The 17,143-nt window shown below is 36.6% G+C and overlaps 1 protein-coding gene across 4 annotated transcripts in view; it reads left to right on the plus strand.

Moving 5' to 3' along the window:
* FMN1 (formin 1) overlaps positions 1 to 17,143 on the plus strand; it is a 136,661-nt gene that overhangs the window by 54,363 nt on the left and 65,155 nt on the right. For all 4 annotated transcript variants that reach the window (XM_087921829.1, XM_087921830.1, XM_087921828.1 and 1 more), the window contains 2 exons: positions 7,825 to 7,886; positions 15,884 to 16,611. In XM_087921829.1, coding sequence (XP_087777955.1) covers positions 7,825 to 7,886; positions 15,884 to 16,611 — 790 coding nt within the window. The remainder of the gene's footprint in view (positions 1 to 7,824; positions 7,887 to 15,883; positions 16,612 to 17,143) is intronic.

Raw genomic sequence — 17,143 nt, forward strand, 5'->3', positions numbered from 1 at the left:
CAATTGTAAATGATGTCCCTCCAATGTTAAAAGCCTAGTGTTTCTTAATACAGTCCATTCTTTCATCCATGTCATACCGTGGCTTGATAATATAATTCCCAATTGGGTAGTCCAAAACCTCCTCTCATTCTTGCATCCTGTAGCAGTTTTAATTTAATCCTTGTTTTCTTCCCTTGCCATATATATTTCAATATTATTTTAAATTATCAAAGTACTTTTTTCCAATTTTATTGGAATTGTTTGGAATAAATATAGTACTCTTAGTAATATGCTAATTTTAATCATTGCTGTTCTCCCTATCAATTATAATTATAAGTTTTTCCATTTTTGCAGGTCTATCTTAATCTGTTGTTTTAATCTATAACAATTATCTTATTTAAGCACCCCACATCTTGCTGTTAGTTGGATTCCGAAATATTTCACTTTTTTTGTGATCTGGATATCTAGTCTATCCATCAATTCTTTTTTGTGTGTGCTTTTCCGTAATATTCTTCACTAATATCTTAGTTTTCTCCTTATTTATTTTGAATCCTGCAACTTCCCCATATTCTTCTATCTTTTCTATTAATTTAGGTCCTGTTTCTAATGGTTCGTCTAGTATGAAAACCAGATCATCTGCAAATGCCTGCAATTTGTACTCCTCTAGTGTTCATTTCTCACCATACTTGCCGGATATCTAATTCTTCTGCCATCTTAAAAAAAGATTTCTGCAATATTTTTCTTTTTTTTCCCTTTTTTTATCTTCTGTGTTTTATAGTCCAATTCTGTATCCACTGTTGCATTTAAGTCTCCTAAGATGCATATATTATCGTATTCCAGTTCTATTATCTTCTTGTGAAGTTTATTATAAAAATCCTCTTGTTTCTCATTTGGTGCATATATTGCTACTAAATGTATTTTTTATTATTCTCCATTATCTCCATTATCATCAACATCCTCCCATCTTCGTCTGTAAAAATTGATTTAGCTTTTATTGTATTTTTCATATATAAAACTACTCCTCTTTTACTTTGTTGTGCCAATGACATGTATAGGTTGCCAATGACGTGTTGTGCCAATGACATGTATAGGTTGGATTATTAAGTATTTTTGCCTTATAACATGGTTTGATTTATAAAGAATTCTCTTGGATATTTACATCTTATAAAGATCTAAAATAGATGTGTACCTTTCAGCAGAATTACCAGCAATGAAATTGGCTTAAATTCTCATTCACTTAAATGAATTCATGAGTGTTTCTTTTGATTGGCATAATGACATTTGGAGACCTGTCATCACAAGTAGCTTCAGCTCTTGAATCCAGTTCCCCATCCAAGTATTTTCTAATCTAGACCAACCACTTGAACATCAAATTTCTTAATGGGCACAAGCAATAGCAGAAGCTCAGTCTGTGCTTTTCTAATATATTTTTTTTACCCAAATTGTAATTAGTGCAGCATTCTTCTAGGACAGAGGTGTCAAACTCAAGGCCCATGGGCCAGATCTGGCCCACAGGATGTTTAGACCTGGCCTGTAGGGCTGCCCTGGAAACAGCAAGGTACCAGCCCACCGTGCATCTGCCAGTAAAAACGGAGCTTGAGCTCTGTAGGAGGCTGTTGCAGCCAAAAATGGAGCCTGGGTGCCCCCAACCACAGGTGCCCCCAACACAGGTGATGTCAAGCTGGTCATGCCCCCACCTGGCCATGCCCACCCTGGCCATGCCACCCGTCCCCCCCAGGTCAAACACATCCCTGATGCAGCCCTCAATGAAATCAAGTTTGACACTCCTGTTCTAGGACATCTTCCCAGTCCAGTAACCTTACAAGAGACCAAGAACTAATATGGTCAGCAAGTTTTGTATGATCAGGTATTCAGTTGTTCAGCTATATCAGGTGCTGATAGATATGATAGAGTCTTAAATCCAACACTTTTAGCAGCAGTTCAGTGTTCTTGGTGTTCCTTGCTTTTATGTTTCCATTTTTTGCTGGTCTGCTGGTCTGTTGGATTGAAATAGAAACGCTTTGTATAAGAGAATGATGACTAATTGTTTCTATTTAATTATTATAAATATATATTATGGACTTTATTAATCTTTAGCTCACTTGGTATCTCTTAATGAGATACAACTGGGTTGATAGAAGATATAATCCATTGGTTTTGTCTATGCCAAGCTGATGTTACATAAAGGTAATGTCTATCTGATGTGAGGGCCATGTATATGAATTATATAAAAGCCATATTGATCTAGGACAATAAAAGGCCTCCTATATAAGAAAATTGGGTTCAAGTTATTATTTTTAAGTAAAAAATAAACTAACAAAAGTGGGTGAGAAGGTGTATCTTTGATACAAAACATGTAACAGATTGCTTAAAGTTTTTTGCTTAAAGTTTTTCCCTTGGCCTTTTATGAAAACAAAAACACCTAACTGAAATAAGAAACAGTAGATATCAGCAGTCCGTTATTGCAGTGTGTGTAGGTTTGTCTTTTCACTCTTGGATATATTTAATTTGTCTATATGTGTAGCTTAACATAAGAACTATACATAACTCAGAGAAGAAGAAAAGAAGAAATGTCAGGGTATTTGAAATTACATTTAGCTTATAAACAGGGAGTGACTGTTCTGTTTTGTTTTGGGGAGAGAGTTTGTTTGCATAGATCAGAATGCCTTAGGGCTTTTTGGGGGGGGGGTGTTGCACTAAAAATACTCAAACTGTATACTGTGGAAACCGCAGAATAGTAGACTAAAATTTCTTGCATAAGATGAGATGACAGGAAAAATGAAGCAAATTTTCCTGTGTTTCTTTGGCATAGTATACATCATTTACCTTGTTATGTGAATATATACCCATTTTAGTATATGTGTATATATATTTTTAGCATTTGCTTGTTCATATTATCATATTAGTGGTCTCGCTTCTTTGTTTTGTTTTATCCTTTTAATAAGAATCAATAAAATCAGGAGTTTTAGCTACCCTTAAAAAGCTATATTTCTCTTAATAGTGGCTTGTGTTCTTTATGGCCCTGACCCTACAATCTCATAATCCTCTGTTTCACAACAGTGTCATCTGCTTAGAGTTGAGAACAATGTCAAAAATTTTAGCAACGGGTTCTCTGCCCAGTTGCTGGGTAGTCGTGGCCATGGTGGGCGTGGTCTAGTCGGTCTCCTGCACCATGTGAGGGGGGCATTTTTGCCCTCCCCGGGCTCTGGAGGTGTTCCTTGAGCCTCCAGGAAGACAAAAATGTCCTCCCAGGGCTTCAGGGACTCTCTGGAAGCTGGGAATGGGCCCATTTCTGGCTTTCCTGAACTTCCAAGAGGCCCATTTCTCATCCCCCCCAAGCCTCTCTGCACGCCCTGCACTTACCTGCATCCAAAACGGGCCACGTGGGAACTCCTGGGAGAGGCAGGGTGGGCGGTGCAGGGCCAGCCAGGAGTGGGATTTGGGGGTTCTCCAAACTGCAGAGAATGTTAGCTAGGGTCTCTCCTGAACCCCCAGCATCCCACCCCTGGTTGAGAGGCTGTGGACCAAGCTGCAGAGTCAGAAAAATGCTGTGGGAACTAGTTCTGCTTCAACCCACATTCCTTCAGTGGAACTCTCAATCAGAAGCAATCTTGGCTCTTCGTTGTTCTCTTCTTTTCCTTGAAGCAAAAGAAGAAAGAAGGAAAGAAGAACCCCTGGCAAACATGACAGAATCTGTAGGATATACCCATGGAGTAGTTAAAGAGTTAGGTAGTCCATGGGTCTCTCCTCCCATCCCTCTGATTCAAGAGCTAAATGAATTTGTAGCTGCCAATTATACTTTTTTATTCCTCAAAAGCCTTAGGAAACTCTACAACAGTGCCTATGAAACTGACTTGACTTTCCCAGTAACCAACTTTAGGAGATAGTGGCAAGGGGAGGAGGAAGTCAGTAAAAAAAATCTATCCTTTCCACAATCATATTGGCTTCTGGATTACAGTTTTATCTATAAATTTAAATAGCCCTCCATTCACGAAGAAAGCACCTCAAGATCCAGCCTCTTATCTATAGCAATAGACATGATATTCAAGTATAGAATAGAATAGAATTCTTTATTGGCCAAGTGTGTTTGGACACACAAGAAAATTTGTCTTGGTGCATATGCTCTCAGTGTACATAAAAGAAAAGATATATTCTCAAGAATCATAAGGTACAACACTTAATGCTAGTCATAGGGTACAATAAGCAATCAAATCATACTAGGAAACAGTCAATTAAAAAATTGTAAGAATACAAGCAACAAAGTTACAGTCATACAGTCATAAGTGGGAGGAGATGGGTGAAAGGAAGGATGGGAAGGTTAATAGTAATAGTAATGCAGACATAGTAAATAGTTTGACAGTGTTGAGGGAATTATTTGTTTAGCAGAGTGATGGCGTTTTGGAAAAAAAAATGTTCTTGTGTCTAGTCGTTCTGGTGTGCAGTGCCCTATAGTGTCATTTTGTGGGTATGAGTTGAAACAGTTTATTTCCAGGATGTGAGGGGGTCTGTAAATATTTTCACAGCCCTTTTTGATTGGTGCAGTATAGATGTCCTTGATGGAAGTAATGGTAGTAATTATTTTTTGTGCAGTTCTAATTATTCTCTGAAATCTATATCTGTCTTGTTGGGTTGCAGAACCAAACCCGTTATAGAGGTGCAGATGGCAGACTCAATAATTCCTCTGTAGCACTGTATCAGCAGCTCCTTGGGCAGTTTGAGCTTTCTGAGTTGGTGCAGAAAGAACATTCTATGTTGTGCTTTTTTGATGACGTTTTTGATGTTAGGTGTCCAATTTAGGTCTTGAGATATGATAGAACCTAGAAATTTGAAGGTCTCTACTGTTGATACTGTGTTGTCTAGTATTGTAAGAGGTGGTATTATGGGAGGGTTTCTCCTAAGGTCTACTACCATTTCTGTGGTTTTGAGTGTGTTCGTTTCCAGATTGTTCCAGTCACACCACAAGGCAAGTTGCACAACCTCCCATCTCTATGTAGATTTGTGGTTGTCTTGAATGAGACCAATCGCTGTTGTATCATCTGCAAACTTCACTATTTTAACAGATGGATAGTTTGAGATGAAGTCATTGATATATAGGGAGAAGAGAAGTGGAGAAAGCACACAGCCTTGAGGGTGCCCTGTGCTAATTGTATAGGTATCAGATGTGATTCTGCCTAGCTTCACCTGCTGCTTCCTGTCTGTTAGGAATATTACAAATTAGGAATATAAAAGAGACAGAAGATGTCAAATTTCACTTTTGTATAGCTAGTTAATCTCATAGAAATATATTCGTCATCTGGATAAAAGCCAGTTGTAGGGAAAAAAAGTTCCTTTAGGTCAACATGAATTTATGACAATATGTACAAACTTTGACAGAGAACAAAGAATACACCTTTCTTAAATAAGACTGAGGAGGAAATGGTAACATTTATTAGTACTTGGGATAACAAAAAGTATGTTGTCTGTCTTTATGTATTATATTCACATGTAAACGCATACAGTATATATACATACAATATATATTGTTTATATATATATATATATATATATATATATATATATATATATATATACACACACACACACACACACACACACACACACACACACACACACATACCCCCTCACATACATACGGTAATTATACTGTATATGCAATATATATACACACATACTGTGTGAGGATGGATAGATAGATAGATAGATAGATAGATAGATAGATAGATAGATAGATAGATACATACATACATACATACATACATACATACATACATACATAAATTTTCATATATACACATACTTATATACATATTTAGAGAAAATATGGCAATTTTGTCTAATTCTGTTTTGGCTATGATCATTTGTTTGATGTGGGAATACTAGCATTATACACAATTTTATCTTATTTAATTGAATTTGCTGTGAATTTTTATTTATTATTGCTGGTTCTTTCAGCAATCTATTCACTATGACTCCAATATAATTTACCAAATAAGTATATTGAATTTAGGTTAAATAGCAAACAATTTATTAAAGTTAGCAGCTATATTTTGGGAAATGCTATTTTAGGGTGTTTCTGAATTATTGAAGTGAAAAAGTGGGAGTTTCATATATAACTATCAAGATTATGATAGAATATTGATGTTCATTAAGAGACAATTTCATGTGCATTATTTCATAAGTATGTTTTGATTGTGACATGTATGTATAGATTAACTGTCACTTCCGTTCTTTTTTTCCCATTTTTTCACCATTCTAATATCATCTTAAGTTTTTCTTTTCATAAGATATTTTTTTCTAATTCCTCTGCTTCAGGCTAAGAGTTATAGAATGTATGTATATCAATACACTTTCTATTCCATATTGCCTTTTATGTTTTAGAAACCATGGTTTTGTTCTATTTGTACAATATACAGCAGAACAGCAGACAGTTCTATTACTAAAATAATATTATAGTAATAATGTAGTAATAACATAGATCCTCCCTCTTCCTATGTTCCATCTCTAATACATTATCTGGATTATTTTTAAGAATTCCCATTTCAGGAAATGGGTGAGCACTAAAGAATTAATCACCCACTAACCACAATATTCATCCGCACATCCACAAAAGCCCACACATTGTGCTGACTTGAGACTAGGCTAACAGTGTTGTGGGAGGTCTGAACAGAGTTAGAGTCATTCAGTGCCTGTCTGCTTTCCTAAGTACTTGATTTGAAATAGCTTTTCTGAGTACCTTTATAGGTGTCTTAGTTACCCAGCACATAGAGCAGGGGTGTCAAACTCAAGGCTTAGACCTGGCCTGTGGTGTTGCCCTGGAAACATCAAAAGACTGGCCCGTGATGCCTCTGCCAGTGAAAACAGAGCCCAGAGCCTTCTGCAGCCCTCTGCCAGCAAACCCCTCCTGAGCTCCATTTTCACTGGTCCCAAAGTCAGACACAACTCTGATACACTCCTTAATGAAGTCGAGTTTGATATCCCTGACATGGAGATACCACTCCATTATGTTCTACTAATGAGAGCTATTTGTTCACTCATTCAATACATTCTAACCCATGTATTCATTTTTTATTTACTTTCCAGACATAGTAAGGTATAGAAAAGATGAAAATGCTTATATTACCCTAGAACAGTGGTTCCCAACCTTTTTTTCGCCCTGCACCCCTAAAGAAATTTCACTCGAACCTCGCACCCCTGAAATTTAGACTTTAGGAACTACTGAACGCGTTAAATATATGGTAAGATTGAATCTTTTCAGCTATGTATGTGACGGCCACTAAATAATGATACTTAACTCTAAAATGAAAACAAAGTTAATCCATTGCATAATAAATAAATAAACATAAATAAATAAACATAAATAAAAATTACCTGGACTTTTCTCGCACCCCCTGGAATATCGTCTCGCACCCCCAGGGGCTGCGAGCACCCCAGGTTGGGAACCCCTGCCCTAGAAGCTATGACAGATGTTTGTTTTTGTGTGTGTGTGTGTCATTTTTTTCACTGTTTTCTTACAACACATTTATGTACTATTTTTTTCTTCTTTTTGCAAATGTATATAACACGATCACTATAATTTTTGTGTTTCGCTATTTTTTTGCTCTTAATTAAAAAAGCAATAAAATAAAAATATTAACAGCCATTAATACAAAGTGAAAAGCAAAATAATTTATTTTAGAAAAATGTAATCAACTGTAGTGAGTTGTGCTTCAAAATATTTACAATTTCCACTGTATTGCAGCCAGGAAAAGCTGTATGATATCAGATATGGTAGTTCCTTTGATATTTGTGCTGACATCTCAGGAACCTTTGTAACATTGGTCTGACATATTATTTCACTTTTTGTAGAGTACCATGCTGTGATTTTGCAGTTAAAAAGGGAACATAAGGATGAAATTGAGAAACTAAAAGTAAGTATTTTTGGCATTTATTTCTATAAAAATATTTCCTCTTCCACTGTTGAAATGTTATATAAATTTGTTGAATGTTCTTATTAGGCATCTTTTGTATTGAAAATATTTTTCATCTTCAAATAGTCAGAATTTTTAAGCAGTCTCAAATAATACTTCCTTAGAGACATAGTAGACCTCTGTGAATGCCAAGCTTTGTTAACTGTTAAAGAGGCTACAGGATAATATAAATCAATCTTGTCCTATCATTCATGCTGAACTGTTTACTTCATTCATCTTAAAGGAACCATCCTGGTATTTAAAGATTAGGAAAAATGTGAGTTTTAGGTTAATATATTTGGATTTCTTTGGTTAGCTATTTACTGCATTTGGATTTTCAGGAACAAGGATTTAAAGTCTGTTATGTAAGAGTCTTCTTCTTTTTTGTTATTCAGTAACAATATAGTTAAACTGATCCATTGCTTCAGAAACCCACACATTTGTCTGATCTGAAAATAATAAATAATTACATTTACAAAAAGTAATACTTCTATTATTCTATTTTCCTTCTTTAGTAAATATTCCTAACATAAGAGTAAGTTAAATGAAAAACAGAAGCATATGTCATTGTGTATTGCATTTATATCCAGGTACCTGATGTGTACATAAGCTTTTTTACAGTCTTGGTTGATAATATCTTTTCCCTAATTGTAATTAAATATTTCCACTGAATTATGCTGTAAAAAATAGCATCCAATATACCTATTTGACACTGGACTCAGCAGTATCAATTTTGTGGTGAATCCAAAACCATCTGGGTCTATACTATTTCATCCCATTGATTGAAAAAAAAGGACAATGCATTTATCAGTTACTGGTTAATGCAACCTTGGGAAGATCAACTCTTTCATCCTCTGAGACATTTAAAACAAAATGGTTGGGACCTTATAGTTCTCCAGATGGTGTTGGATCGGTCCTGATCATTCCTAACCATTGACCATGTTGGCTGCATCTGATGAAAGTTCATTCCAACAACATCTGGAAAACAACAGGGTTCCTTGCCTGTTACATATAACCAAATCTTATGAAAAATAATTTTTTTAAAAAAACACTAGAGGTCAGTTAAGCATTTCTTTCTTTTACTGGTAGACAAAAAAAAATGTTACAAGGTTAGTTGCTGTTTTATCCTATCCTAGAACTATTAACATTTGATAGAATGTTTTTTACATGGCACTTTGCAGTGATTATCTTATCCGGTGTCCAGGCCTCTGGCTATATATTTTTAATTTAGTTTAGTTTAGTTTAGTTTAGTTTAGTTTAGTTTAGTTTATTGTCATTGCACCTCGTACAATGAAATCAAACACTGTCTTCAGTGCATATCATGACCATGACCATGAAAATAAACACAAACACACATCCTTCACCCTTCACTCATTGAACTGGAAACCCCTAACACCACACCAACACTGCACTATACAGCAGAATTCAAAAGAGCTACTGCCCTGGGATAGAAGCTGTTTTTCAGCCTGTTTGTCCTTGTTTTTATTATTCTGTACCGTCTGCCAGATGGTAATAGTTCAAAAAAAGGGTTCCCAGGATGAGATGGATCTTTGAGAATGTTTTAAACTTTCTTAAGGCAGTGGGAACTATAAAACTCTTCCAAAGAGGGGAGAGGGCAACCAATGATCTTCTAGGCAATGGTATTCACCCTCTGGAGTGCTTTCCTATCTGCCACTGTGCAATTGGCAAACTATACAGAGGTGCAGTATGTTAAAATGTTCTCTATGGTGCAGCGGTAGAAGGTCACCAGCAGTTTTTCATTCAGTTGTTGTTTTCTGAGAAGTCTCAGGTAGTATAATCTCTGCTGGGTCCTTTTGACCAGGGCTGCAATGTGGGCACCCCAGGTCAGGTCCTCCTCCAGAAACTTAAAACTGGCTACTTGCTCCACTCAGTCTCCATTGATAAGCAAGGGCTGATCTGTTTATTCTATAATCCACTATAAGATCCTTGGTCTTATTGGTGTTGAGGACCAAGTTATTGTCTCCACACCATGAAAGCAACCGGTCCACCTCATCTCAATAGGCAGACTCATCCCCCCCGGAGATAAGTCCCACCACTGTTGTATTATCTGCAAATTTAGCAATAGTATTACTAGCGTGAGTGGGAATGCAGTCATGCACATAAAGAGTATAGAGTAAGGGACTCAACACGCAACCCTGTGGCGTACCAGTGTTAAGAATAAGGGCTGAAGAGGTATGATTACCTAGTCTGACCCTCTGTGAGCGGCCAGACAGGAAATCCATAATACAAAGGCAGATTGAATTAGAAAGGCCAAGCTTCAGAAGTTTAGACACTAGTCTATGTGGAAGAATTGTGTTAAATGCAGAACTAAAATCTACAAGACTGATGCTTCTTGTAGATTTTAGTTCTGCATTTAGTTCTGCTCACATAGCCTGCCCCCCGCTGTTCTAGATGAGTCAGAGCAGTGTGACCAGTGATGGTTATAGCACCCTCTGTAGATCTATTTTTTCTGTATGCAAACTGGTGTTTATCAAATGTATGCGGAAGACCAGAAATGATGTGCCGGCAGACCAATTTCTCAAAGCACTTCATGATGATAGGAGTGAGTGCCACTGGTCTGTAATCATTGAAATTATTGATAGGGAACGTCTTTAGCAGTGGAACAATGGTGGAAGCCTTCAAAGAAGATGGAATAGTGAACTGGGATAAAGACTGATTGAAGATCCTGGTAAAGATTCCAGCCAACTGATCAGCACAGTCTTTAAGCACTCAGCCAGAGATACCATCAGGACCGGCAGCCTTTCTAGGGTCCACAGCCCTCAGAATGGTCCTCACCTCCTGTTCCTTCACAATGAGGTGGGGTCTACAATTGGCTGGTAGTTGTATTTTATCTGTCTCTGATGTCTCCACTTCAAAGTGAGCAAAGAAATGATTCAGTTCCTCTACCAATGAAGCATCTCCCTCAGCAGGGATGACATTAGTCAGTTGATGGTTTGTAATTTGCTGAATCCCTCACCACACCTGCCTCATGTTATTGCTATAAAAATTATCCTCAATCTTCCTCTTATAATCAGTCTTGGCTTTCCGAATATTTTGCATCAGAGGAATGTACAGATAGGTCCTAATGGAGTGGAAAATTCAGAACTTATTTACAAATATTCAAATGAATTTTCTTTATTGAATATGAGCAACCAATTGCAAAGCAAAGCTTAGTGTTACCGTGTTTCCCTAATAATAGGGCCCAACTGAAAAATAGGTCCTAGCATGATTTCTCAGGATGCTCGTAATATAACCCCATCCCAAAACTAAGTCCCAGTTAAGATCATCAGCCAGATGAACACATTTAGTACCATACTTCCCCCAAAATAAGACCTAATCAGAAAATAAGCCCTAACGCATCTTTTGGAACAAAAATTTATATAAGACGCAGTCTTATTTTGGGGGAAATACAGTAGTTATCATAGTGACCTCTTGGAAAGAAGGTGAAAAGAAATAACATTTCTATAGAGTGAGCAATTGGGTTAAGAATTGGGGTGGATTTTCATTAAATCCTTTACGTAAGAGAATTACAAATTTAATTCTTTGTTAATTAAACAAATCAGCATTTTCTGGAACATCTTAGAGAGTGAGATCTTTGTATGTTTATCTGTAGACTGTTTTATAGTAGATGTCTTTAGATTTTAACTTTAGTAGTTAATACTAATTAATATTTACTTAAATTAATATAATAGATTACTAAATACTAATTTATTATTATAAGCGGATTTCAAATTTAACAGTAAGGTAAGTCAGCATCCTAAAATTCAAGCCCTATATAAATGTTAGAAGTAAGTATTGAATTTATAGTACAGTTAGTCTGACTTAAAACCACAGTTGGGACTAGAATATCCATTTCTGCGTAAGGTGATTGTTAAGTGAGCCATGCTCCATTTTATGATTTTATTTGCAGTTGTTATTAATTATGTGGTCATTAAATGAATCTGCCCCCCCTTTCACTTTGCTTATTGGAAGTGAGTTGGGAAAGTAGCAAATGACAATCACATGATCTGGAGACACTGTAACTATTGCAAATATGTGTGGTTGCCAAGCACCCAATTTTTAATCCTGTGACCATGAAGATGCTGCAATGATTATAAGCATGAGAACCGACCGTGTCATTTTTTATAGTGTCATCATAACTTCAAACAATCACTAAACAAATAGTTGTAAGTTGATGACTTCCTGTATTTGACCAGGAAATTCTCTTTGGACAAATAACAAGAGCCAAAGTGGGGTGGCAAACTATAATAGAATACAAAAACTACACCTTATATTTCTACCAGATTTGTTATAAGATAAACTTTACCAAATGTCCTTCTGTAAAACTTAGTGGCTAAGACAATAAGTTTGTTGATCAGAAGGGTCAGCAGTTCAGCGGTTCAAATCCCTAGTCCCGCGAAACGGGATGAGCTCCCGTTACTTGTCCCAGCTTCTGCCAGCCTAGCAGTTTAAAAGCATGTAAAAGTGCAAGTAGAAAAATAGGGACCATTTTGGTGGGAAGGTAACAGCATTCCGTGTTCCTTCGGCATTTAGTCATGCCGGCCGCATGACCACAGAGATGTCAGAGACGCACAGTGCTGGCTCTTCAGCTTTGTAATGGAGATGAGCATTGCCCCCTAGAGCTGGAAATGAATAGCACGTATCTCTGAGGGGAACCTTTACCTTTACTATAAATCATAGATGTGTATAGTACTTTTGCTTTTAAATGTACACATGTAGGATTGAGCTATAAAAATGTGTATGTATCATTTTTTTACAGCTCAGATCTGGTTACTCAAGCACACCCATTTGTTTATTTACTTTGCAAAACACAAAGTCTCATTAGGCAGTGATAGGAGGGAGTCATGATGAGACATGAGTCACTTCCACCTGCTAAAGAAATATATTGCTAGTGGCAGAACAAGCTGTTAGGAGAAGCCAGAGATCTCCCACTGTTAGGACTAAAAGTAGAAGAAAAGCTCTGTCCAAAGAAGAGATGAGTTATACCACATCAAAATTATGGACACGCAAAGGGCCTCTCAGTATGATAACATAAAGTTAGTTCAGGCTAAGAGTCCCTAGCTAATTTCTAAGGTTGTGAATTCATTGGGGGCTCTAAAAACACCCCCCCCCTCTATATGATATAAATATGTATATCAATGTACTATCTTTCAATATATTCAAAATATTTGTTCAAGGTTAGATATTAGATACACTATTGGTTATGTGTCTTAATTACTAGGAGACGTTTAAAGAGGTAAATTTCTAGGAAGAAGATGATTGGAAATAGATGCCTAGATATTTAAATGCCTTTATAGGGCAGTTGTCAATTTTCCAATTGTGGGGTGATTGGCATGCTAGCTGGTAAATATATCAACTTTGGCTTTTGTAGTGTTGATTTCCAGCAGTTTGGATCAACAACAAGATGCTAGCATCTGGAAGCTGTGTGCAGAGTCCCACTTGGGATACACACACAACATTGACAGACTTGGTATAATAAAAGAATGAAACTGTTTTGCAAGACAGAGAAGAGGCTAAAATTCCCATAATCTGGGTTTTATTTTAGAAACAGCCGCTATCACTTCTCATTCACTCACTTCATTTATTTGGGATCAATGTTTGCTGTTTAGAACAGCGGCTGTAGAAAATGCTTACTTTATTGGCTAGTATGAAAGGCAGGAGCACTCTCAGAAGTTGCCCTGGGCTTTTATTTGGACAAACTGGCAGAGCATGAGAAATGCCAAGCCAGAATCTTATTAGATTTGTGTGTTCTGGGCTTTGGTCTCTGCTTTGCTTGGATAAACTAGCTTCTTGCTTGTGCAGCTGCTGCATAGGCAGAGCAAGAACAATTTTTGACAGCAATCCAGCTATGGGTGCACAAGCCATGAGCCTTGCACATGCACAGCTGGATTCAGAATTCTGAGCTAAGTGAGAACATGTTCTGACAGCAGTCACAAAAAATTCAATCATGCTTCCTTTTTCTTCTTCCAGGCATTATTCCCGCACTATGGCGGGATCCGCTTCCAATCATACTCCCTATTTCCCCAAAATTCCCTGGTGTCTCATAATCCACAATTTGAAAACACCCTGTCACGTATCCCACTAAGTTTTACATGGAAGGATATTGAATCCTATCTTGGCTATTATCAGTTGTTTATCAGGAGGCAACATGGTTTGATGCCACAAAATTTCTAGAATCCAAAGTATTTCTAATAGCTCAATTTTATTGATTGTTGGAAGCTCTCCAAAGTTGTGGAGAGTTGAACAGCGTGCAAGTTTAATAAATTATTATAACATCAATGTGAAATCACAGCTACCAGTTCTTTAGTTGGTATTGGCCTTTATACACACAGAATTCTTCCCAAGAAGCGAGTATGTCGTAAAGTATCAGCTTGGGCAAAGCTAAGCAATGGCCCTTTGTAATAGAAAGATGAAAATAGTTACTTTGTGATTTATTATTATTATTTGAAATTCAATCATTTTTACCGATTTACGAGATGGCTAGAGGAGAGAAAGCATTACTTCTGCTTAATTGCAGTCCCAAACTAGAAGATAATTGAAAGGTTTTCCCAACCTTGATTTGATAATCCTTTCTGGATCAGAGCCTTTATTCTTGTAGTCCATTAATGTTTGACAAACTTACATGAATAACAATAACATTGTACCTAATATTTTGCTTATTTGTCTTTTGATTTAACAAGGAAAAAATGCACGTATATGTAAAGGTGACTTGCCCTGAATTAGACCTCCCATATGCAATAATTTTCAGGTCTGTGAAAAGATGTGTTTATAGAAGCATAGAATAGATGATCATTGCAATATATTTTGTGCTGTCCCAGACTAGAAGATATTTTAAAGGTGTACAATCCATAGGGAATATAAGGGGGAAATTGTTTAGAAAATATGTCATTATCATCTGCATTTGTCCTTTAATGTCTATAGTGCTTTAATAATATTTTTGACTGGTTATAAACTGCTGCACCATACATAATGTATTCTATTTCTTAATTATTTGATATGCTTGAAATAAATGTCAGTAGAATTTTCATTATTAGTGAAGAGGAAGCTCTGCTGCTTGCATGATTGCAGATTTATGCTATATTTACTTGTCATGGAAGGCATATATTGATCCTATTATGAATTTAGGTAGCCTAAATGTTTTCATACAGACTATTGGCTTTTCTTCCAGTTCATACCTGACTAAGTGAAAACTATGTGACATGCTCCAAGATAGAGGGAATGGTCTTCAGAATGTTTACAGGATTCTTTAATTGTCTTTGATCTTCAGAGGAAATTATTTCTGATAACTTTTGATATTGTCTCAGAATCCCTTTCACTGCAAAGAAGAATGTCTGATGTAGGACATATTGAGTTTATTTCAATGCCTCTTTTTTTTCTTATGAAGTAATATGCAACATTTTTGTTTTGGTTTCAAGGAAAGTAGAAATGATACAAACTAAAAAGTCATTAATTTTTTTCCCTACAGTCAGAAGGCAGCACATGGGACTATTGTACCAAGATTATAATGTATAGATATTTTATCCCAGAATAATCAGTATATGAATAAACTCTCACATTTTAAGCAGAAAGCTCAATATGCGGCCAATATGCTCATTAAGGAAAGCTGTAAAATTAATAAGAAGACTTTTAAATTTTCCCTGTGTAAATACGTTGCTTGTAAATATACCTGTTTTTGTATACAGAGCACAATAATCCAACTAATACTCCATGGCATTTTACTTATCATAAGCTCATAAGACAAAGAGTGATTAAATGGTTCAGATTAGCTTCCAGATACGTTGGACAGATTCTCTTGTCAAGAATATTCTTTTGCTGTAGGGGGAGAAATTTAATTCTGACATACCCGGAGAACAGTAGCTTGGGGAAGACCACTGTAAACCATCATACATTGTATGCACAATAAATAAGGCAAAGGTTCCCAATGGTTTATACACTGACTTTTCAATATTCTTTCACAGTCTGAGTTTGAACTCCAAGTCTTTCATATTCGAGGAGAACACGCTCTATCAATAACAAAGCTTGAGGAACACATTTTATATTTAAAAAATGAACTGGAAAATAAGTTATACAAGCAAGATGATGAAGCAAAGGATGCTTGTGTATCCACTGAAGATGACAACCCACCAAAGACATACAGAAATGTATGTATCCAGACAGATAGAGAAACTTTTATAAAGCCAAATGAAGATGAAACACGGACACCAAAAAATAATCAAAAAATTCCAAAGAAACTTTCCAAACCCTATTTGAATAACGGTGCTTTAGCTTCAGCTGATCGTAAGGAAATATGCAGTTCCACCCAAACCTCAGGGAATGTTTTTTCAAAGTTGGACCAAATATTGCCGCCGCCACCTCCTCCACCACCTCCTCTTCCTCTCTCACTATCTGATTCAATCCTACCACAACCACCATCGTTGCCCACAAGTCTGAGATCTGCCCATCCGCCGCTGCCGCCACCACCGCCACCACTTCCTTCAGCTTTTGGTGTTCATCAGCCATCTCTACCTCCCCCACCAGGGTCACCTCCAACAGGAACGGGACCTCCGCCGCCGCCGCCACTGCCACCACCACTGCCACTTGGCTCTATTTTTTCTTCAATGAGTCAAGGTCCTCGAAAACCTACAGTTGAACCTTCTTGTCCCATGAAGCCACTCTACTGGAACAGAATCCAAATATCACATAGCAGGTATAGTTATATCTTCTTGCTTATACGTAGAAGATATTGGTCTATTGTGTAGCCACATATATACCTGTGCATAGGTGTGCAATTCACCAAAGAAAAAGTGAACAAGAGGCAAAATTATGAGAAATAGTTAAATAGATTAAGAGAAATTTCAATTTGTTTAGACTGCTTCGTGTTATCAAATATTTTCCCCCATAGCTCCTATAATGTTTTTGTTCAGATCTATACTTGTGGCTTACATAACAATATCATTTGACATAAAGCAATCCTGCGATGACCTATGATATATTGCTTGTAAGGGCCTCAAAGAAAAAAGTGAAGGGGTTCTTGCAGCTTCTAGCAATATTTTGATTTTTTTTTACATTTTTGCTGCTATATTAAATGCATGTTAACTCTTGAAAAGAGTGAAACATTCACAGCAAAGGAAGATAATACTATAACTAACATCTTGATGAAACATGACACTTTGCAATACACTCCTAAAGGTACATTTTGAATGGGGAACTGTCTTCCTTATTTACCCTTAGCAATCACT

Source organism: Pseudonaja textilis, chromosome 1 (assembly GCF_049901715.1).
Source record: "Pseudonaja textilis isolate UNSWEBS1 chromosome 1, rPseTex1.2, whole genome shotgun sequence".
Classification (NCBI taxonomy): domain Eukaryota; kingdom Metazoa; phylum Chordata; class Lepidosauria; order Squamata; family Elapidae; genus Pseudonaja; species Pseudonaja textilis.